Source organism: Enoplosus armatus, chromosome 9 (assembly GCF_043641665.1).
Source record: "Enoplosus armatus isolate fEnoArm2 chromosome 9, fEnoArm2.hap1, whole genome shotgun sequence".
NCBI classification, from domain to species: Eukaryota; Metazoa; Chordata; class Actinopteri; order Centrarchiformes; family Enoplosidae; genus Enoplosus; species Enoplosus armatus.
The window spans coordinates 6,098,908-6,123,473 of record NC_092188.1 but is presented as its reverse complement, the minus strand read 5'-3'; the positions used below and the strand labels follow the sequence as shown (position 1 = coordinate 6,123,473).

General features: G+C 39.7%; 1 protein-coding gene across 2 annotated transcripts; it reads left to right on the top strand.

Annotated features, from left to right (window-relative positions):
• The first annotated feature begins 5,449 nt into the window (after window positions 1-5,449).
• On the top strand, window positions 5,450-24,062 carry xrcc1 (X-ray repair complementing defective repair in Chinese hamster cells 1). 2 transcript variants are annotated; one of them, XM_070912097.1, is made up of 17 exons: window positions 5,450-5,578; window positions 5,704-5,796; window positions 6,813-6,920; window positions 7,046-7,204; window positions 7,547-7,624; window positions 8,511-8,634; window positions 8,869-8,963; window positions 10,133-10,295; window positions 10,384-10,627; window positions 11,691-11,807; window positions 17,718-17,799; window positions 17,909-18,008; window positions 20,373-20,418; window positions 21,652-21,788; window positions 22,103-22,193; window positions 22,320-22,395; window positions 22,986-24,062. In XM_070912097.1, the coding sequence occupies exons 1-17, from the start codon at window positions 5,528-5,530 to the stop codon at window positions 23,091-23,093; spliced, it is 1,872 nt and encodes a 623-aa protein (XP_070768198.1). In that variant the 5' UTR covers window positions 5,450-5,527; the 3' UTR covers window positions 23,094-24,062. The 2 variants fall into 2 exon arrangements, with proteins under 2 accessions (XP_070768198.1, XP_070768197.1); XM_070912096.1 differs by having other exon boundaries at window positions 8,869-8,975; window positions 20,370-20,418.
• The last annotated feature ends 504 nt before the right edge of the window (window positions 24,063-24,566 follow it).

Genomic DNA, 24,566 nt, shown 5'->3' with positions numbered 1-24,566 from the left:
GATGGACGTCCGGCTGAGGTTCAGAGGTGGTGGCCGCTTCTTCCCTCTCCGCAGCACCGCTTTTAACAGCGAGGACAGAGATCAAGTGAGCAGGGATTTCCAAGGCCGGACCTCCCTCTTTGGGCGAATCACGGATGGAGACTGCTCAGTGAAGATCGAAAGGATCAGCCAGGATGACTCACAGGTGTTCGAGATCGCCCTGAAGAGAGGTGATGACTTACTTTGGGGGAAGCCAAGGAGCTTCAATCTAGATGTAGTGGGTGAGTGGAGTCACTGTGCTGCCTCTTTCTTGTCTAATAAAAGCTGATGTTCTTTTGGATATTTAACAACCAGATGATGTGTGTGTGTCCATGCTTTAGAGCATTAGAAAAGTAATCATTGCATATGAGCAGAAATACAGTATATTCATGCAAACACACAGTAGAGAATCTCTGACACTTGACTAATAGCATGCAAAGCCAAAAACCCAGAAAGCTGATATGAAAGTTCATGATTATTACATATAATGCAAAGTGCAGAAGTGTATGACGTGAAGATATTTCTTTCTTTGGGTCACCATCATGCAAAACAAAGCAATAAATAAATGAACCAATAAATACAAATAAATACTTTTCATATTGAATGAGCTATAGTAGTCAAGTACATTTTACATTTTCTCCCAAAAAAAAAGATAAAATAAAGATAAAATTAAGGAAAAGACAAATACAATCACACAGGGTTGGATTGATTAAATAGTTCCCATACCTGCATAAATATGGAAATCCGGGACAAATAATCCACAATATTGGCCTTTGTGGGAGATTCTGTACTTTTATTACAGCAGTAATAAAACAGTAATGATGGAGATTTTCCTCACTGACAGACACTCCCGAGGCTCCTGTCATCAGCGGCATGTTGTCAGCCACAGAGGGACAGCTGGTCACCCTGAACTGCTCCGTCAGCTATCACTGCCCCTCCAGACCTCCTGCCCTCCAGTGGAGATGGGAGAGGGGAGCCCAACTGAACAGCACTAAGCCTGGGGAGGTACAGACACTCCACCCAGAGCCCCACAGGCTGATGTTACTGGCCTCTCTGTCCTTTACTGTGTCACACCAGGTGAAACCCAGACTCAGGTGTGAAGTCAACTATCCAGGAGCCAAAACACTGGCCAGTTCGAAGGATCTGCATGTAACATGTAAGCATAGTTCTGACTAGTATCTTTATGTTACTTTATGTTATGTTACACTAAAACATTTTTCTTTTTTCTTTTTATATGCTCCATAGTTTCACCAAAAGATGTAATGGTTCAGGTCCAGTCCTTGACAGTGCAGGAGGGGGGCAGTGCCTTGTTGGTCTGCTCATGTAAAGCTGACCCGCCGGTGTCTGAGTACCGCTGGTCCTACATTCAGTACGGCCGCACAGTGCACCTCCACCAGCGCACACACACAGTCCGGGTGTTCAACGTGACCCGAGACATGAGGGTCCGCTGCTCAGCACAGAACCTGATTGGTCGAGGAGAGTCCCGTCCCATGTCGCTGAACATACAATGTAATCATTCTTCCTGTAGGCCTACCTCCAATGGCCAAACACACATTTGGACTATTTGACAACAAGCCTTACCTGCATATGTTTGGTTTTCCAGGCTGTCAACAGCAACACGAAGCTACAAAAACATTTTACTGCTCTTTCTTGTAGAAAGCTTCAAGTTTGTTTTACCTCTAGCTGGTCGGGTGTGGTCAGAGAGTAACCACATCCAACAGTGATGTAACAGTGACTGACCACACTCTGGAGTGCACTTTGACAACACTGCAGCAAGGTGAAAAGTTGAATCACCGGAGGTCCACAAAAACAAGATTTTCAACTGGTGTTACGTTGTTCTTTAAGGTGTTACAAGGGAGTAAAATGTTTCCAGATTCTGTTTTCAATTTGAATGTAGCCAAAATGTCACTGGAGAAGGGCTTCAAAGGAAACATTTGATTTGATAAGAGCAATGGGCATTGTGAAAAATGAGGAAAAGATATGTTTGTAACATTAAAATGAAAAGTTTGACATTTTGGTACGCTTATTCACTTTCTTGCCAAAATTAGATGAGAAGATTGATACCACTCTCGTAAGCTAAATATGAAGCTACGGCGAACGACTGGTTAGTTTAACTTACCAGGGAACCAGCAGAGACTCCAGGAAGTTACTGGTCCTGGCCAAGAAATAGTCCGGTTCATAACCTCCTGTAAAAAGGCAAATTGTTGTTTTATACTTTGGTTTTTGTACGAATTAAACAAAGGAGATACAATGTGTTAATTAGTGAGCTTTTTTGTTAACTTTGGATGGAGTTTCTCTGTGTTTCCAGTCTTTGTGCTATACTAAGATAACTGTTAAGTGTATAAGTTTCAGGCAAAATTTAAATGTGCTCTTTCTCTCATACAGACAAACCAGTCATCCTCCAGCTCTCCTCCACCTGTGTGCTGGAGGATTTGGAGGTGGTGTGCCGCTGCTCAGTCAACTCCAACCCCAAACCAGCAGTCACCTGGAGCGTGAACGGGACCGTTCCACCTCGTGATTACAACGTGTCGGTAACATCTGAGCCTGACAAGCTGACAGCTACTCTGAGGGGCTGCATGGACAGACCTCAGACGGTGATCTGCTTTGCTTTCAACGCACTGGGAAATGACTCCCTGATGTTGCTGCAGGGAGGAAAAGGTATGTTCAAAGCACCGTTTGTCCTTGTTTTTTTTTCACTGATGTAGGGCAGGTGCTGAAACATCTGTGCAACATGCCAGCAGCTAAACATAAGTAGAAGAGAATAAGAATGAATTAGGAAATGCTACAAAGAAAACCAATTTTATATTTCTTCAAATTGCTTAGTACCTTATATTTTAAAAAGCTTTCACAGATCTCATGGAATATCTAAGTGAAGCTTTTACATCAAGCTTGAGTGACAGGCAATATGTCTGAAAGGCCTACAGTTAAATTATAATCCATGGTGTTCCACCCGTGGGTAGAGGGAAAAGTGTGATTATTATATTATAGTTTTACATCATATGCTGATCCATGGCTGCTTTCTTTGTCCACATACAGAGACAGCACCTTTATTATGGTTGGTGATACCTGCTGTGGCCATCTGCCTGGTCATAGTGCTTGCGTCTGTTTTTTTCTACTTCTGCCGAAAGAGAGCTGGAAAGTACGTGAAGCAAATCAGCCTTTTAAACGTTCACTTAAATTTGTCACACTTGCTTATTGTGAGGGTCACGTACCTGTTCTGCTCCTCTCAGACATGTCCTGAGTAGACGGCCAGCCGTGTACCCTCAAGGATTGGGAATTTATCAGGACCAGATGCCCCTTTACATTAACTGCACAGAAGTGACTCACATCTACACCAACGGCAGCTACCAACTTGTTTACCAGAACTGCACGCCTCTGTTTGTCCATACTAAGCAGGTATTTGATGAGTGTAGATTATGTCCTTGGCAACAGAGGGCATTGCATAGACAAAAATCTCTAAATCTCAAAAATCCCTAATTTCCAAATTTGAGGATTAGCAACATCTGTCCCTCTTTTTCAGATCTGTCCAATGGGAAGAAGAGGTGGGGAGAGAAGAAGAGGAGGAGAGGGTCGAGGAATAGACAGACGAGCGGGTTTGGGAGTCAGAGGCACAAGAGAGGTGCAGGGTACTGCTGTGGCAGATGCAGAGACGGCCATCTACTTGGAGATCCTCTGAGCTCACTGTGGAGAAGTCACATGATTCATCAGCTACATTAAACTCACATTAGACTTCAGATTGATTCTCATACTGATGGTCATGCAAAGTTTATGTAACTTTCAGTCATTGTATATATTGTACATACATATCTATATCTCACCAGCATTTCACAACCTCTCATATTCTCCATATTGAAAAATGTATGTCTCTTTGAGTGTTGGCCATTGACCTACCTCTGTGCTCCTTTTTTTTATAAAAGATGAAAAGGTTTGATAAAAGAGGTTTTTCATTGCAGACTCTCAGATTTGATTTGGTCTTACCACCCAGCCGCTCCAATTTCATTTGTAACAGCAGCTGCAGCACATCTAACACAAAGAGATCCTCGGGCGGTGTTTAAAGTTCCTCTGGAGGGAGAAAGACTGCAGTTCAAACTGTAATGCAATGTATTTATTACAGAGGAAGCGTATCACATACGTCTTGTCATAGCAGACATGTTATTGCAGGAAGAGCACAGGTGTAATTAACTAAACTTAACTAAAAATGCCCACCCCACCCCACCCACGCAATCCTATCCATTCATCCAAAACAAAACTGTTATCTATACATAAATTATTGCAGTCTAACTTTCTGATGCAATTTACATAGAGGATTTAACTTAATCAGCAGATGTCTAAATGTTTCATTGTTAAGGGCATTTACATTGTGTTTTTTTGCACATATACTACATCAATGCACAGAGACCACATTTATGTACACTGGCCTAGGGTATTGTATTTTATACAGCTTTCATATTTGGTTTATTGTATAGTTTTTTCTACTTATGTTATACTTCTGTACTTCCGTATATAGCTTAAATATTAATTTTGATTTATGGTGTACCTTTCCTACTTTCTCTCTTTTGCTCTGTTTTTTTTTTTTTATCCTTTTTGTGTCTGGGTTGTCTCCAGTGCTGCCGTAACACCTAATTTCCCTCTTAGGGAGACTAAAATTTCTAGAACTAAAAGCCGAGGAAACAAGGACACCCACAGTTTAATCTTCACAGTTGCATTCAAATGGGCCGTTATTCATGTTAATTACACTTGTACTTTTCCTGTTATGAGATTTCAAAATGTCTGCCATGAAAAAGGTCTACTGAGGGGTTTCTTACAAAAGATGATTCCTGTGTCCACAACAGGAAACACGCCATGTTTAAAAGTTTGTTTCTCACAAGCAAGTGAACCTGAACAAAAACGTGAAACAAATATGATTAATATTATAATAATTCCGGTAATGAATTTTGAGTTCTTAACAAATACACTTCCTGGGCGATTGGTGGCGATAAAACTCTGATGATGCGGTTATTTAATTGCAGAAGAAGACGAGAACGCTCTCTCATTGGATGGAACTGCGGTTAGTCGGAAAATGCGTCATAGCACGACACACTCAGGCTTTTGGTGGGAGTATGAGTTCGCCTCCACGTACATTTAACTATACTAAGTATTGATATGTGTTTTCTGGTATTTAATGTAATTCATGTAAGCGGCTATGTGTCACGTGCATAGCAGTCTCAATGGTTCATGCGTAACAGCCCTTGAGGTGTATTAAAATCATCAGGCTAATCAAGAAAAGTTCACTCTGCCTATTGTTTGCTAGCATGCTATCACGTTAGCCAACGATTTCTCTGACGCTGACTAGCAACAAAGTATATTTACTTTACTTTTCGAGGCTGAATTTACTGCCACTGAAAGGACACAGTTTGTTTCGATTACCGGTTGCGGTAGCGCCTAGTGGCAAGGAAAACGCCGTGTTGGTATATTTTCCTTCACACTGGCTAATTAATCTGTCTTTAACCTGTCAAGAATCAACAACAACATGCCAGAAATCAAACTCAAGCACGTTGTGTCTTGCAGCACCGAGGACAATGTAAGTTCATTTGTCACTGCATTTGTATAATGTGTCGAAAGTATTGTACTGTTAATACATTTTTCCGAGCATTTAGCCAAATGTGAGGCTTCCTTCGACTCACTTCTTGTCATAATAAAAAACAGACTCACAAGGCAGACAATCTGCTGAGCTCTGACACCTACAGAAAGTGGAAAGCAGCAAGACCCGGGGAGAAGCAGACATCAGTCATTCTGCAGGTATGTTTTTGCCCTCCTACTCCCACAAGTGTTAACCAACAGTGATTACACAACGTGTTGTTTTGTCATTATTGATGTGAAGTTTACTTTGGTTGTAGATACTTACACCTAAAACCGGGTGATCCAGCTAATTTGATCCAAATCAAACATGTACCCTCAGATCTAGACTCTTGGATATCACAGGACGTATTTACAAACCAGTGAATCTAAATCTGACATCTTTCTATATCCACTAAAGGAAAGGAAATCTTTTAATCCAACTTGCTTTTTGTTCCAAGTGATTGTGCAGGCATGTTTTATGTGATGTGTGAAGCCATTCGCAACATTTGTGTGGTTAAGCACTGATCAAAAATGTTGTCTTCCATACCCACTTCTCTTTTGTTGATATATGGGAACCCCCTTGTCTGCATTATCTTACATTTGATACCCTCCTCATCTTACATACACATTAGCTATGATTCTATTTCCTTTTTTTTTTTTTTTTGACCACAAAATATCTTGGAAACAGTTGCAGTTGTTTTTATTGTTTAGGGTCAGTTGGCCATCTCCAGTTAATTCACAATGCTGCTACTGCAAGGCTTCTAACTAAGTCGGAAGACAAAAACATATGCTACTCTTCACCTCCTGCCTTTTAAGAATAGATTATTCGATTTTACAGAATGCTGCTGGTTGTTCACAAAAGTAACTGGTCCCTGCTCTTCAGCTGTTAAACAATACAAAAGCAATATCACCCTTTTAGTCACTGTTCAACAACTTCACTATGTTTTATTTTATTCGTTTTATATAGTAAAGCACTGTGTGTAATATACACACTCTTCTAATCATAATCAAATTATTGTATCAGCAAGGAGCAGTCTGTCTATGCCCACATATGCATATGTATTTCCTCAGTATAAACATGTTAATAAATAGGGATCGGTAAAATACTTTCACTTCTTGCATCTGTTCTTTTAGATCTTTTGACTTTGTTTCTTGTGTAAGCTCTGTTGACCTGTGCTGTTTCCCTTTTCTCTCAGTTCGAGAAGGAGGACCAGGTGCACAGCATTGATATTGGAAATGAAGGGTCAGCTTTCATCGAGGTGTTGGTGGGGAACTCTTCAGCTGTCAGAGACCAGGACTATGAGGTATTCTTGCAAACCAAACCAAGTACCAAGTATATCACCTCCTAATTATCGCAATTGGTAATTACTTCATATTTTCAGATATGGAATAATATTCTTTGATGTCAATCTTTCTCTCTGTGTTTTAGGTCCTTTTGGTTACATCTTCCTTCATGTCCCCCACGGAGAGCCGTAATGGAACCAACATGGGCCGGGTGCGTTTCTTTGGGCCCCACCAGCTGCAGAAGAGCACAGCACAGGAGAAGTGGGACAGAGTGAAAATTGTGTGTAGCCAGCCATACAGCAAGGTAAAGGCCCAGTCATTTAAAATAAAAAACACTGCATGTTTTACAGACTACAAACTAATGTATCCATCTCACTCTTAATCAACAGAATCCAAAAGTTAAACCTTTGCATTTGCCCTGTCACCATACAGAAGTAATAGTAGTAGTAGTAGTAGTTGCTTTACACACTTGGTACAATCTACTTGTATTGAAGCTTCACCTATAAATGTTGATGCTGTGTTTATTAACCAGTTAACTACTGAATTAAATGTCACTTTTGTGAAAAGAAAGTGTACACGAATCAGCATATATCCATTGCTGCTTGTGAGATTAAATCTAAGATGATTTTGTGTGTATACTTTGTAGAACATAGCATACGGACTGGCCTTTGTTAAGTTTCATTCACCGCCTGACAAAAATGATCCTCTTGCAACAACCCCTCCGGTAAGTCGTGCCACGTCTTGTTCCCAAAAAAACTTTTTTTTTTCTCTTTAAATCTTTAATATCAATATTTCTGTCTAGGGCTGGGTGTTGACAGTTGTGCCGATACGATTCCTGAGTTTCAGTACTTATACTAATACAATACATTTCAGTAACTTATGAAATATGAACATTTTCTTCTACAAAAACCTTTTTTCATTCAACACAGGAAGCCAAACATCTCAAAATTAAGTACTCTTAACACAAGAAGTCACACAAGAGCTTTGCCTAAATTAAATCTAAAATTGGGAAAATTATTATCTGAATCAGAAACTGTCTGATCAAAAACAAGTAAACCAGATTAGGAATTTGACCCGACATTCAATGCCAACTTTCTTTTAGTTTTCTAGTTTTAGTTATAGTACGTTTTTGAAGCTTTATGCTACGTCACATTTCGGTCATTACCAAAAAAGTATTAAGGGTCAATACCCAGCCCTATCATTGATATTTTAGAATAAGGATTTTCTGCCATTTACAAAAACTAAACAGAAACAAGATAAACCACCGATAAACCAATAATCAGAGAGTTATCCGTTCATATTAGTGTCGGCATGAAATTTGGTATTATAAGAAGATGGTCTTTGTTAGCATGTTACTGTTAGATTAAAGGTGCTACTGCACTGTTATCAGCACTGCTTTACTTTGACGTGGTAGGACTCTGGTAATCCAGCACAAGACGTGAGCATCTCACTGCAGTGTGTTGCACCTTACTCTAGCCTGTGAACTACACAGCTTTATAACTATGAAATCATTTGTCAAGTTGACATCTTTTTGCTGTATGAAGAAAATGCACTTCACTCAGTCCCTCCGTCATCTCCTTTGGCACTAAACTTCTCTTTTCTCCTGTCAGAAACTGACAAAGCTGGGACAGTTCAGGGTGAAGGATGAGTCTCCCTCATCTGTGCCCAGCCTTCAGCCCGGCAGTCTCTTTTTCAATCGGGACAATGCAACAAAGTCCAGTACCTCACTTAAAGGTAAATTCCATTTATTCAAGCTTACCAGCTTCTGAAGCCCAATTAAATTCTTCCACGTCCTTGTAACAATAAAGTGCTAATCAAGTTGAATATTTAAAAACGTCATTAATTAGGATTTATTTAAAGCTACTTAAGTGTGCCGGGAGACAAGAGGGAGGAGATGATTTCAAAGGCATTCTTTATTATCCAGGTACTTTGTTCCCTCACCAGCTGCCTGCACTTTTCTCTCTTTAGTGTCTCCTCAGAGTCAGAAGTTGAGTTATGCTGCTGCTGCCCTGCAGTCTGGTGGCAGCTCCCACTCGTCAAGTCAAGCTTCCTCCTCCAGCTCTGCCTCACCTCAGGTACTAAACATCACCATCATTTTCTCCACTGAAGGACAGCTATGAAACAGCTGGTCCCTCAATGAGCAGTATTTTTTTTATCACTTTTATAAGTGAATTTAGAGCAGTTTGTTTTGGTTTTCACTCCTCTTTCTTCTCATTAGCATCACAGTTACTGACACTAGCTCTGTCTTAATCAAATTAAACCTTCAAATGATAGTCTCACTATCAGTAGGGTAATAACTCTCTTTTGGTAAACCAAAACTTGTCTGAGATATTGAACAGGGTGGATGGATAGACACTGAACGGCTATTTAAGACAGTAATAACAGTCAGCATTTTAATTCATGTATGTGTTCCAGTGTTTTGCACAGGCTAGAAATGGATTTGTTCATACATTTTCATGAAAATCTTTCTGTACTCACTTTACCACAAACCAAAGATCCCAAGATTTATATGAAAAATGCATTAATACATTTCAGTATAAAAAAATGACTGGTGTTGTATACATTCACATGTTCTTACATTTTACATCAGAGATCTCACATTATGCGTCTAAAGTCATTATGTTCCTCTGTTTTTCAAAACACACTTTCTTAGTTGGTAAAATCAAATTTATTTAATGGAATTGTTACGTATGCAGCAGCTAAGTTTGTAACTTTCATTGACTTAAAAAAGATATGAAAAATGCATCACTATAGCTCAGCTCACACACTGTCAATATCAGCCGCATGTCACTTTGACATTCGAAAGGAAAACAATAATACAAAAAGATCTGTTTGGGTGAGCTGCACAAATACATGTCTGTGCATCGGAAAGTAGTTTTAAAAGAAATCCCAATGATTGCAGTTCTATTTCCAATTTTCTACTGTAATTGTTTCTCAACCTTTTTCTAAAGCCGATAATAACCTACAAATTTGCATAATTATAGATTTTGCATACTGAAGGGATATTTTCTTTCAGATGGCTCAACCATGACCAATAGAAAGAAATTGCCTGCCACACTCGAGTAAAGTTTATTAAATGTACAATTTGTTTTGTCAAATGACCTTCTGGCATTAAATGTAATGGAAGTGTGTACAGTTTGTGGGAGTCTACTTTGTTCCACTTGTCAGCCAGATGCACATTATTTCTTTCATTCTGAGAACTTAGTTACTTACAATAAATGTTTCCCTATAGCCACCAGCAAAAAGAAAATTTGAGTTCAGCAAAGAGCGGCAGTCTGCCTCTGGCCCCCCACCCTTGAAGAAAATAAGCCCAGCTGGCTCACCTGAGGGCAAAGCTGCGACCCCCAAACACAAGCCGAGCGCAGCCAGCACACCAAGCCCTAGCACCGCAAAAGGTAACACTTAGCTTGGTGTCTGAATCTGAGCATAGAGATTATTTCTCCACCTGGAAAACTTCCTTGACTTCTGTGATTGTCTCTCCAGCTTCACCAGCTCAGAAGTCTGCTGAGAAGAAGCGGGAGAGCCAGTCGAAACCCGAACCTAAACCCAAACAACAGAAAGCTAAATCCCAGACCGCGCAGCAGGTCCCATTGAACCGGATCATGGAGGGGGTGGTGTTCGTCCTCAGCGGCTTCCAAAACCCCTTCAGAGGGGAGCTTAGAGAAAAGGCTCTGGACATGGGGGCCAAATACCGACCGGACTGGTCACCCGACTCCACACACCTCATGTAAGTATCAAGCAGGAGGCAGTGAGGAGTACAAGTGCTGTCTTACTTTACCATTTATGGATGCATTTCTTACATTTTTCCTCCAACCTTATTGTACAGCTTAGTGTTGGGATATTTTGCATGACAGTGATGTGTTGATACAGAGAACCTACCAAGTGTCTATTTTATTGTTATGTGTATTTTAAATGAACAGTGCAGCTTATTTAAAATATCTAGTAAAGTAGTCCACACACTACAATCTGATGGACTTGTGTATGCATAGATGCATTAAAAATTAAATTTGATTTTATTGACAGTGTTGTTTAGTCGGTGGACTTGACTGCCTTTATTTTGTTTTTTGCCATTTTTCAGAGAAAAACGCATCAATTTCAACAAAATGTGATTTTTATATTCCCACCTAATCAAAAAGTTGTTGCTGCCAGGGACATGGTTCACTGCAGTTTTCAATAAACTAAGTCCTCTGGTGGCAAGGACAGCTCAGGAATATGACTCCATGAAAAGAAAGTGAGGAGATAAATGGGGAGAAAATGCAAAAGAGCTGCAGATAAGCCGACAGATCAATACATGGTGAATTTGCAGGATGTTAGCAGATGATAACATGAAAGGTGGATGAACAGAATGTAAACGTTATCATAGTAGATAAAACTCATTTTTGACTCAGTCATATGTAACATTACGCAACAAACTATTATGGTAACATGGCGGATGTATAATGAAGTTGAAATTGTGGGACCTCTGCATGATATGGACAAAATAAATATGATGATCATAGTAAGTAATTTTGATAAATTACCAAATCACCTTTGATTAGATGTTCTTTCATGAGAGATTTTCATCTGTAGTTCATTTTTCTGAACAGATTACAGGATTGTGTAACAGCCCTGTTAGCACAGTAATTCAGTTTGATTGCATCTTGATTTCTGCTGTCAGAGCAGTATATTGGCCCTCTCAGCTTCTCTTTAGTGATGTAACCCTGTGTGTGTGTGTGTGTGTGTGTGTGTGTGTGTGTGTGTGTGTGTGTGTGTGTGTGTGTACACATCTCTTTTGGCCCATTAATCCCCAGCTGTGCCTTCGCTAATACCCCCAAGTACAGCCAGGTGAAATCAGCAGGGGGCATCATCGTACGCAAGGAATGGGTAATGGACTGCCATAAGAGGAAGCAGAAGATCTCCTATAAACGGTAAGAGACGGTGGAATATAAAAACTAACGAGTGAAAAGAGACGTTTTTATAGTTTGAGTAAAGTCAAACTTTAATGATGCTTGTATGGAAATTCAGACCTGTAGAAAGGCCTCGGCTCAGGCTTGGCCAGCTGAACAGCTGGGTGGGATTCATTGTCTTGTTAAAGGACACTTCCGCAGGGTGACAGCCTGGTTTTAGTGTGGAGCATGTGTCCAATGTATGAATCCACATCTGATTAATGCTTTCTCTTAAGCCACGTCTGTACCTCTACATAGAACAATCTGCGCACAGCACTCACACTGATTGAAGCGTCCAAAAATACACCCCTCACAGCAGTGATGCCCACTTGCTAGAGAGAACATTGTAACCTTGAGCAGCTGATGCCTGCTGTGATCACAAATTCAACCCAGCCAGCTCCAGCAACTCTCTAATTATATGCCTCATTACAGGGGGAGCTTTTGCAACATCAAGGTCTTCTGTCATCGCTCCACATGAATCTGTGTCTACTGAATAATGTAGAGTACTCAGCTTAGGCAATGGAAGGTCCAAATTATTTGGAATAGTACTGCACTTGTTATACTGTTTAAGGATTTCCTTCATACTTGCTTCTGTCATAATTGTGTCTGGCTTGAAGATGAATCCATTTCCGACAAGGCTCCCACACTGCTAGGTAATGCAAGGTTACTGAGCTCATAAGTCTCAGGCTTCTGTTGCATTCAGACAACTCAAATGTAGGGTCAGCGATATACAGCAATAACTAGTGTTGTGGTAGATATCATATTAGTTGTCAAAGCATTGACTCTAACAACCATTTATATTGTTCTGTAGCCACTTTCAAACATAGAAGCAGCAACATTGCTGGCTTCTATAGCTGTACCTGTAGAATTGATGGTAACAATGCAGCCAAAAATTTCTATTACCGTGACCACCATTGTTGTTAGAGGGCACCAGGAACACAGCACAGTGCTCCTGCCTTCTGTAGCAGTTTGATTTTGATTAGCTACATTAGGGTGGCAATTATTTTTCATTGATTGTTTGGTCCATAAAACATCAGAATACAGTGAAAAATTATGCCCATCACATTTTCGTAGAGGCCAAATCATTAAAAATCTTGTTTGTAAATCATTAAATGTCTTGTTTTATCTGACCAACAGTCCAGAACCCAAAAATATTCAATTTACTATATGTAAGATCAAGAAAAGTAACACATTCTCATTTGAGAACATGGAACCATCAAATGTTTTGCATATTATCTAGAGAAATGACTTACAGGATTAATCGATTAGATTGAGTCCAACAAAGTTCCAGGTTCTAGGTTTGGCAAACATGGTATGAGGTAATTTTACTGTATTTCAGCTTTAATATAAGTATATAGACAATAGAAGTACTTCAGGAAAGTTTGATGGATATTGTGATAATGTTGACTTCATCTGTCTGATAAAAATAACGGCCCTTTAGGTTTTCAGGCAGGCAAGTCACCAGTGCAGAAATGCTCCATAATGACTTTATTTAAGCAGGACTGGGCCATTACAGCTTGAGCTGCAATGCTTACACGATGTTATGTGAGAGGGAGCTTTAGAGTTGTTTTTTTCTTCTTACTATTGGGGTTTAGGAGATTAATGAAGGAAGAGGAGCGCTCACAGCTCTCTCACAGGCTGCATCAGTGATGGATTTGAAAGCTGGTCTTGTAGTTGAATGACTGTGTATCTGTATGGGTGATTGACTATGATCATCAGCCCCGGAGGAGGGCTCGCCCCACTTCTGACTAGTCAACCTCCGTAGAAACCTTTAATCAAATTTCTAACTCAGCTTTATCGTTTCTTCAGTATCACACACCCGCTGCCAATGCATAGTTCAAATATGCTTGTGGCTGTCCTTGTAATTCCTGCGTTTGCTCATATGCTGTGTGTAAAGCGTTTTAATGGACTTTGGAGCTGGGTAGTCTGATCATTACTGGTTTTCCAAGCTTTTTTGTTATCTCTTTGTCCCCTGCACTAGACCTGATTTTATTTTTTTTGTTCATAAGAAGTAGTTAAATTAGAAATGTAACAGAATTTAATTCAGGCTTCTGTAGGAAGTGTTACAGAAATATCACAAGGTCCAATCCAGTCAGATTGCCAGTTTGACTTTTACAGAGAAACGAAGTGAGAGCGACACTGCTTTGTAAAATCACCTGGTCATTTTCAGTATGAAGTGCATGTACCTGAAAGGGGCTTATGTTGGTGGTGTTAATCTCACAAATACATCTCATCACTTTGTAGCATGAAACATTTGTGTTCAGAGCTGAAGCGATTGGTTCATAAGTCGATTAGTTGATCAACAGAAAATGAATTGGCAACTCTTGTAATCTATTAATCTTTCATAATTTTTAGAGCAAAAATGACAGACATTGGCTGATTCCAACTTCTCAAATGTGAGGATTTACTGCTTTTCTTCGTCTTGTGCGATAGTCACCATGGAGGTCAACCTTTTTTTTTATTTCATAGACAAAACGAATGGAGTAATCCAAAAAGTAATTTGCAGATTAATCAACAATGAAAACAATTGTCAGGTTGCAGCTTTAGTGGAGTTACAAATACACAACAGGAACAATCGCAAACCTGTTATTAGTGTGCCTTCCTTTGGTTATAATTTGTTATTTTGATGTGATGAAGACATAATTGTCATCTAGTTCTAGCAGGATAGCCACAGTGTGCACATGAGCCACATGAAGAGACTGAGAGAGAGGGAGAGTAATGTGGAAAGCTTAAATAAATACTGCTTGATGGCACGGGACACTGTGGTTTTATGAAACCTGTTCTTTACTTTAAAGTGCATTGAAATGAGAAGTTCACTTCAGCCTGTGTCGTCATTCTCCCTCATGCTCGCTTTTCTCAGTCAGTTTCTGATTGTGCTGAAGACACTCTCCCCTCCATCCCCTCCCCCACTCTGCTCCCCCCCTCTCCTGTTGTCAGAATAATCCATTCCCCTGCCCAGCACCGCTATTGTGCAGTGCGTGGAGTGTGCAGCTTTGATGATGTATCCTTTATTTAAAAGCTGCATCTGCTATGGGTAATTAAAGGGACCACTTACTTTGATGATGACAAGTACCCAAACAAATACGCACACTCACTCTCAAACTGTTGCTCCATCATGCACACAGACACTTTGTCGCTGAGCATCCGGAGGCAAATGCACAGCTTCATTCAGCTCCTGCCATGCATATGTACTGTGTAGTGTATTTTGGAGAGATTGTGATATCAGCTAAGCATCCCAGAAATGCTTTCTCCATAGTGATTATCCAATCAGGGAGGATCCAGAGATAGACATAAAGAAAGGAGAGCACAAAGCACACAGGCAGCTCTACAGCATCCCACTACAACAGTGTAGATGTGAATAAACAAATCTCTAATTAAAACCGAGGCTCCATTGCAACATCTCAAGAGAAATAGTTTGTGTTGGAGCCAAAATATCAGCACAGTCACGCCGTGATTAATGCACCACACATAAAACTTAATCACATACCAAAACCCATCACCTAAAATTTCTTGTTTAAAATGTTCACAGCATCCTGAAGTATACAGAGCCAGAAGGGTAAAAGTTTAGGGCTGCAACTAATAATTAATAATTATTTTCATTATCGATTAATCTATATTAATATTTTTTCCAATTAATCGTTTAGTTTGTAAAAATGTCGGAAAATAGGGAAAAATGTCTTTCTCAGCCCAGTGTGCCATCTTCAAATGTCTGGTTTTATCCAACCAACAATCAAAAATCCAAAGATACTCAATTTACAATTATATAAAACGGAGATGAAAAAAGATGCAAATCCTCCCATTGGAGAAGCTGGAACCAACAAGTGTCTGATATGTTTGCTTAAAAAGTGATTACATTATTATTTAAATATATATATATAGATATATATATATATATATATATATATATTATTTAACAATTATGTGATTATCAAAATAGTTGTTTATTTACTTTCTGTTGATCCATTATTCGATTAATCATAAAATAAATTATCAAAAGCGATTCAGCACTAGTATAACTATGTTTCATCCTCTCAAACATACCACATGTGTCTCCAGTTCCCTGTAAGCAGAGCAGATCGAGCTTGTTCGACTGCCTTTGAGGTAACGACACTTGTTGTCATAAGCAGCAGATTCTGCATTAGTCCCCTTGCCTGCATTGTCCTTTTTCATTTTCCATTTTCCTGGGCACTGAGTTTTATGAAACAAGTAAGCATAGGTCAGTAAAGTGTCTCCCTACAGTGTGAGCGGAAATGATAACACCTTAACTGTGGTATTTCAATTCTCTGCACTCTGCATGTCCAGCTGACTTTATAGTGGCTTGAGGAAATATATGTAGAGGGTGGTAAAGAAATGTCACATCCTCATTGTACCTTCTCGCCTGTTTTTCTGCATGTCCCATATATTTCCTGTATTATTATCACCTCTGTATTCTCTGTGGAATTTATTGTAAGATTTGGCTTTTTATTTCCCCCCACACACACTTAACCTTTGCAGAGAACATCATAGATGGAGTTTTTGCTTTAAAGTTTCAACACAAATCTGAATAGGTTTCAATTACATTTTGTGGAGTAATTCATTTTTGATGGGTACCCAATAATTCGTACCATTGCGAGATGAAGTGTCAAACGACTAACCCAAATGGAAACAAACCGGCACATTATTCCATGATTGTCTGTCGCTCTTAATGTCCGATGCAGATCTGTATCTAAATGTAAATGAAGAATTTCTGAAGGTTTTTATTATTACAATGGCAACTTTGAAGGATTGTGTAGCCTTGACAGAGGTATCCTGTCTTATATCTGAGTCCTTTCTGGTTTATTCATTCAACTAGTGCGTATATTTTCAGTAAAGACGTAAAGATCCACAGACTCTCGTCGTGGTCTTTCATTTGAGCTTTGCGTATAACATAGATGGTTAAGGTTAGAGTCATGACTGGGTGTAGAGTGTGCCTTTTCATGTGAAGGAGGGATTTCTACTCCGCCTGTAGGAGTCAGTGTCCTTTAAAAGAAATTAGTTCATATGAAGTGTTGTCTAAACAGGTCTAAATGCTTAAGTGTTTATACCTGTTACCATCGGCCACACTCAAAGGCAGGGTGAAAAGCATGTCGCCATAGAGAGGGATAAGATGTGATTAATATACAAATGGGAACCTACTACTACCTCCTACCTACTACCAAAGTCCTTAAATCAGAGAGGTGTGAGAGGAGAGGGCATCAGATGCTGTTTTACGATCTGATAAGCACTAGTAACAGCCTAACATTGTGGTCTTTATAACAGTGACATACTGTATGTTGAACAAAACTGCTTATCCTAAACCTAGAAATCATTTCAAGTCTACTTTTCTAACAAGAGATACCTATATTCTGTTTTTGCCCAGCAGATTACTTAGTAGTGCTTTAAAAAACAAGATTTACATTGTTCATCCTCCTCCTTATGTGAAACACAGTGGTCTCTCAATATTAAACTTTGAACTGTAAAGTCAAGTGGCAGTTTGTAATGCCCTCCTCTATTGATAATAGGGGCAGTAACGCTGCATTCAGTCTGACCACATATTTTCAGTTTGATGATGGGACAAAGCCTAATTTATGACTGGGTTGTTCTGGAGTTTTTGTGGGTTTTTTTTTCTTCCCCCTGCAGAATATTAGACTTGTCTCAGAGCATACAAACTTCAAAGTATTTAACATAAGGGCAGTGGTAATGTTTTAAACATAAGTACATTGAATGTCTGGTGGAAAATATTACCTTCACTCTGAAGCCTCCTTTTGTTCCACAAAGGCCCACTGCGGTGTGAAACATTGTACAAGTAAAGCTGATTGGGAGCAAGATATATTGTGCAGGCGTCCTTTAATCATCCTGACACATTTTGTTCACCAGTTTTTTGTCTTCCTCCAGGTATTTGATGGATGGAGCAGAGTCGAGCTCCGAGAGCGAAATGGAAGTGGACGACCAAAGTGAAGAGGAAATGAACACAAAGGTAAATTAGTTTTTTAAGTGAGCTTATAGAAAAATATTTAATAAAGAATCCTTTTCCTAATTTGTAACTGTCGGTCAGTTTTAACGCTCTGTCCATGCTGTTCCTGCAGACTCCACAGAAGCAGGAGAGACAAGCGACCCCTAAAAAGACGCCAATAAAGGGGAATGAAGATGACGAGTATGCTGGCTCCACTGACGTGGATGAACCAGGTTTGCATGAAACTACTTTAATAGGAAGTTCTAGTGTGAAACAATGTAACTGAACTTTACCTGATGTTTCGTTAAAGATTCAGTCAACATCAGCATTGCCACTTCAGTGACTCCACACTTCTTTCTTTTTTTTGTGTACTACAGAAACTGTTGTAGGGATAAAAGAGGAAACACATTATTGTTCTGAAAAGTGGCTACAAGATGGCAGCCTTACAGTCTTAAAGTGTTAAATTGAGTTTTTCAATTGACTTTCACCAGGTAATTGGAATGAAATGATAGGGGAAGGGGAGGGCCTATTGAAAAGGTGAAATAGAGGAAGTGGAAGAATGACAGCTAAGATCAAAGAGGCACTCAGAGTTTGGATATAAAAAAAAAAAGAAAAGAAAATGCTCACAAAATTTAAAACAAGGCTTGTTTTGTAGGCCAACTTATTTATTTTAGTGCACCATCAACTCTCAAATAAAAGCATGTATACAAATAATAGCCAAAGATACAGTCTGTAAGAACAGAAAGTCCAGTCCCTAAAAGACAGGGTAGAAGGTTGGAGGAAACAAAAGTGCCACATTGAAAAATTCATCATTTATCCATAAAAAGTAAATTTCCACGGAAAGATCTGTATTGATACAATAATACAGTCTTGCCATTCTCACACCGCTATGTCTTAACAGAGACGCTGTACTCCATAACTATTGGATGGATTGGCATGAAATGTGGTACACACACTCATGTCCCCACAGAATAAACTTTGGTTTTCTTGTAGTTCCACCAGCAGGTCAGAATGTACTTTGTCTGATGTATTGCTTTGTGACCAAATACTCGCACTCCCATGAGCCTCAGCTACACGTGTTTAGTGCTAACTATCAAATGTTAGCATGCTAACACTCCAATCTAAGAAACGTTATACCTGTTTAACATCAGTATCTTAACATTGTCGTTGTGAGCATGTTAGGATGCTAATGTTAGCATTTAGTTCAGAGCAGTGCGGTGCCTAAGTATGACCTCACGGAGCCGCTAGTCTTTAAAAGCAAAGGTTGCTTTAAATGATCAATTTGGGCACCAGATCTTTGAAAAACAATAACATGATGATCATATTGTTACAACTAACAGCAACTTAACACAGCTATCTGTAACAGATCAGAAAACAGAGACTTTTAAACTACAATTTCATAAATTCATCTTATTGTTTTTATTCATTTCTCTTTTGTTTTGTGTCTGGAAATCAGGGTTTAGCATTTTTTCCCTCTCCATTCACTTTATTTACAAATTGAAACAGATAACACTTAATCTCTACACTGCCCCAGCGTCACACGCCACAAATAAACGGCAATGAGAATGAATTAGGAGGGACAGGAAAACTGCGTTTCTCAGTTACAGAGGAGGAAGCAACACACCAAAATGTTCATAGTCCATTAAATTAAGTAAAGTAATACCTGATAATTGAAGCAGAACATAAATGTAAATATGTGTTTATTTATTTACTTGCGTATCTGTATTGTAAAACTCCAAGAGCTGAATTGTAATTGGCTTTGACTCATAGGAAGTGATTCATTCTATTTGCTCAAATAAGTAAAGAGGGAGGGAGGGTAGCACTGGAGCTGAAGAGGACTGAATGAATTGAGAGGAGCGCGGGGACGATGTGAGAGCCCAGGGATTAGACAAAAGGGATCACCTTTATGAAACACTTGGAAATGGTTGAGTTGACAACAGCACCGTGAAAAGGACAAGACTGGTAGGCGCTGTTTGAGGGAGAAGGAAGAATGGAGGCAAGACGTAATCACTGTGAAGGGACTTGTGCATGATTCTCATTTCTATGTTAATGCGAGGCCAGAAGTAAAGTGCCGGGTGCATCAGTGAGGAGACACAATAAACACTGACCCACCAAACACATACAGGGAGACTGCATTTTAATTAGAGCTTCTTCTCTTTTCCCCATCAGCAGCACAGGATTGTATGGTAATACAAAGTGTTACCGACAAGCTGCTGATATATGTTTCATAGAAATGTGGATTCACCTGGCATTTTTCTCTGCCTGCTCTGCATAATGAAGATCCATAGTATCTTGTAGTAAACACGGCAACGAGACGAAACTCTACCCAAAGTGACCAGAAGTGAATTCTTTGACATTTGATTATCATAGTTAATTTGTTTTAGAGTGCAGTGATTGTATTTTAAGGTATTAGGATATAGCAGCAACCTTGTGTTGTCAGTGAATTGTAACTGTAAATTGTAAACTATGATGAAGCTTTTCACAGTTACGACCTTTGAACATCATTTTCAGCAAGGCCCTTTCTAGCATTAAAATAAATCACGTTTTTTCTTTGCATTTTTACCGCATTGACGTATAAACGCTTCCTTTCACAGGAGGCGATGATGGTGAATCTGCCGGGGACACGGAGGACGAGTTGCAGAGGTAAACAAAACAAATCATGTCACTGATGCTGTTTGTAATATCAGTGTTGATGAGTTTCTTCTTCTGTGTTGTTGCTCTACTCATAAAATAACTATAAATTCAATCTAAAATCAGTGGTTCCATTACAATAACTTTAGTAAGCTATAGTTAAGCCTCGCAGGTTTATCCTTATAAGGTGATCTCTCATAAAAAAAAACTTTGGAAACTGTGGGTTAGAGGGTTTTACTCTTAATGAAATGTGGCACTAAGGAACCGTTTACTCGCAAAAGCTTCTTTTGTGCCTTTACTTAAATCTGCAATATTTTCATATCAACAACGGATCAAACTACATGTAATGTGAGAGGTGTTACTTGTATGTATGTTAAAAACAATTATTACCTGACCCTGCAGTCCTTCTCAGTTCCATAGAGCATTTTAGTGTCTTTCAGCTCATTGGTTTTATTTACGACCAGCAGCTTTACTGTTTTGGTTCACTCTCTCTGCTTTAATCAGCGAAAAAGCTCTAAAATCTCACTTTACGCTGTCTGCCCAGCACCAAATAGCAGTCAGACAAAGTTAGCAACTAGCTGTTGAACTTTAAGAAACATTTAGGAACTAAAAAGCCAGATATTTCCCTTAGGAGTTAATGGAGACCAGGAGAGTGAATATTGTGGAGGTCAGAAAGCAAATGTTGCTCTGAATCTGCTGGATGTGTAGAAAGCAAACACATTCGCCACAACAACATTAAAAGATGATAATATGTCAGTGTTGTGTTTGCAGCCCCCAGACGATCATCACTAAATTGTGTGAGTCACTGGTAGTAATGTGTATTCACACTGAAATGTATAACTAGAACGAGTATACACAATTGTCTTTAAGTAGTTTTAACTGTGAATTCTTTTCTGTTTTATAAGGATATGGTTGTACGTTATCCACCCCCGGTTAATAGTCATATATAACCATGATCGCACAGTAACAGCAACAAAACTACACACTATTCTAATTTGTGCAAATTATGTTGTGCTTTTAGCAGGTGGCCTTTTATAGAGTGACTTACAACAGCGCAATAAAGTTAGCTTTAATTCTTTCTTTAACAGAGATTCATTAGCCCCATGAAAATTATGTAACTGTGACCATCATTAGAAGAAGTGCTCGGACAAGACAAAAGCAGGGAGGTTTCTTCTTTTGAGAGGCAGGTGTGAAACCATGTTGCAAAAAAGATATAACAAATACTTTTTCTGTCCTTTGCAAAAGGGTGGAGAACGAGAGCAGACAGAAGAAAGCTGCGGCAGAGGAGAAGATGGTGAAAGAGGAGGATCCATATGGGGGGTCGACAGATGAAAACACAGACGCTGAGGCTGAAGAGGATCATCCCATCCCTGAGCTGCCAGGTATGTCTCTCTTTGTTCATACCTCCCTGTCCTAATGTCTCTTTTATCTGTGCCTGTTCCTATCACAGGAGCAGATGTCCTCCCGTCCTTGTCGGACATTGCAAACGCTGAGAGAAAGTAATTGAATGGCTTTCTGCCTTTCAGGGACACCACACACAAATGTCAAAGTGTGCACTGTTTTTCTGTTTTCTTTGTTGCTTTGCTCCTTTCTCCCCTTTGTCAAAGAGCACCTATAATTACTCCTCCTACATATCGTGTAGTCATTAACTGCACTCGTCTGCTCCTTTCTCTCCCCATTTTCTCATTTCTGTCAGACTTCCTGAGCGGAAAGCACTTTTTCCTCTACGGTAAATTCCCTAACAACGAGAGGCGCCTACTGTTGCGGTACATCGTTGCCTTTAACGGGTAAGAAAGACCATTACAACTTTAATTAGTCATAAGTCAATTCACAGTGAAAACAAGGTTGTAACATGAAAAATCTCTGCAGTTAAATGTTAAATGTATAAAAACACAATGCTGTCTTTTCTGCAGAGTGATTGAAGACTACATGACGGAGAAGGTGCAGTTTGTGGTGACCAGTCAAGGGTGGCACGACTCCTTTGAAGACGTGAGTTGAGTTCTCTTGTTCTCCCTTTTTGTTTTACATTTCTTTGGCAGCCAGGGCCAAATAATGATATCCAACAGAAGCTTAAAAACATTAAACATTTGAACACGCAGGCATTTATTTTTAAGACATTTTTGTGAAGGTAATTGCTTCAGGAAACATAATGCTCAATTATACAAAGTGCACTACTGAACATTTGTTTTCAAAAATAGGAAAAAACAAACATCCTTTGAATATGTCACACCAAACGCTAACAGCACAGAGCCTTCCTAGCCATTTTCTTTTAAGCAGTGAGCACTTACTGTTTTGCAAGGTATAATCAAATAAAAGCAATGAAGCAAATTGGGAACCTGAGTATTTTAGCCTTCCCAGTGAAAATGCAGCTGTGCCTTTTGAGCCTGTTTGAAATTGTCGGTCAGAATTGGTTTTCAGACATTTGAGGGCCTTTTTAGCATCTGAATTAGCAGTTGAACAATCCGAGGTTCAAGTTTTTCAAAGGCTTTACACCTCTTCCTTTCTGTCCATTTGTAATGTAACATGAACACTTCATGACCCCTCTGTGCCTCTCGCTTTCACTCTCACTTCCATTACAGGCGCTGATGGAGAACAGCAATCTGAACTTTGTCAAACCCGCATGGATTTACGCAATCAATGAACGACAAAAGATGCTGCCCTATCAACCCCACTCTGTCGTCCCCTGAACAATACACTGTATGTACACACAAAGGTGTGCGCAGACGCACTCACTTCATATCCTGACCGAGAAGAAATGGGGAAAGCCATAGACACACATTTATTTCTTTTTCAGATTCGCCACTTCACTTAAAGTGATTATAGTTCATTACTGCCTTTACATTGACTTTACACTTTTCATGAAATGTCTTCAGTCCTTAGATGTTTTCACCACAGATGTTCTCACCTTTTTGCCGTGCTGGGAAAGATGTCTATTTAAACAGTGTCTGTTGAGGTTAGTGTTAGCCTTAGGATTAGATGTGTTATTAGCTTTTTATTTGATGTTTGTTAGTTCGAGCTCGGCCAGAAAGTAACATCTTCATCATGCGTGTGCCGCTCAGTCCATTTGGCTCTATGAACAAAGCACACGCTCTCTGATTCAGGACGTCTCAGTTCCTGTGCTGCAGTTCGCTGCTGCTCACCTCGGCTACCTCGGGCTCTGTCTGGAGATGAGTTATCACCCTGTCCTGACTGCCAGCGGCACTGATAAGACTCTGACTTGTATAAGCGGGCAGGCAATTGTGAGACCAGCCCAAAGTCGGGTGAATGGTGCCAGTTATTAAAGGCTTCAGCCACCAAATGCAAAAATCAGGAAGTTTTAGAAATGAAAATGAATACTGTGGGACTGTTTGTTTTTCTCTTTTCTATTTTATTACATGGCATGAGTGGTGGATTTGTGTGTGTTGTTGAAGTTTGATAAATCTGAGTTTGTGATTTGGTTTTATACATGTCGGGGATTTAATTTTGCAAGAGATGGACTGGCTTGACAGATGTGAGGACGTAAAACGTACGTCAGTGTTTTTGCGTCACTCAAGATTTCCAAAGTGCTTCTTAAGACGTGAGGAAAATGTTACCGTCTGCTTTGGCTGCTTGCCTGTCAAAAGAAGCTTGTTTAAGCCTCTATCGTAAACTCTGTTTTTTTTATAGTGCTCAATTATTTTGTCTAAATAAAAATTAGATTTTTAATTAAAGGTATTGTTCTCATTTTTATTCATCCAACTGCACTTAGCTGCTCTCGTCTCTTCCTATGCTTCCCTCACTGTGTTTGCAGCTCGAGAGGCACTCTCTTCCTTTTCATTCCTTCTCTCATCTCGAGCCCTCTCTCCTCTCTAATTTACTCTCCTCGTGCTTTGCGCCCCGGAGCCACTGGGTCTTCTGCTCTTCAGTCAAGGGGATTAGAAAGACGGAATGTGGACGAGAGACAGGGAAGGAGGGCTGGTTACAGGGGAGAGAGGGAAAATGGAGAGGTTTAGATGCAATTTTAAAGAAGTCAAGGATCAGACTGCTTTATCGTACTTGTTGTTTAAGGTAAATTGACACACATACCAGCAGGTGTGAGGCGCGTTAATACCGCTTCCTGCAACCTTGTATCAGGCATTGATTTGCTTTTCATAAAAGGGAGAGTGCATGGTCAAATCCATTTTGGTGTGATACAATGTCAT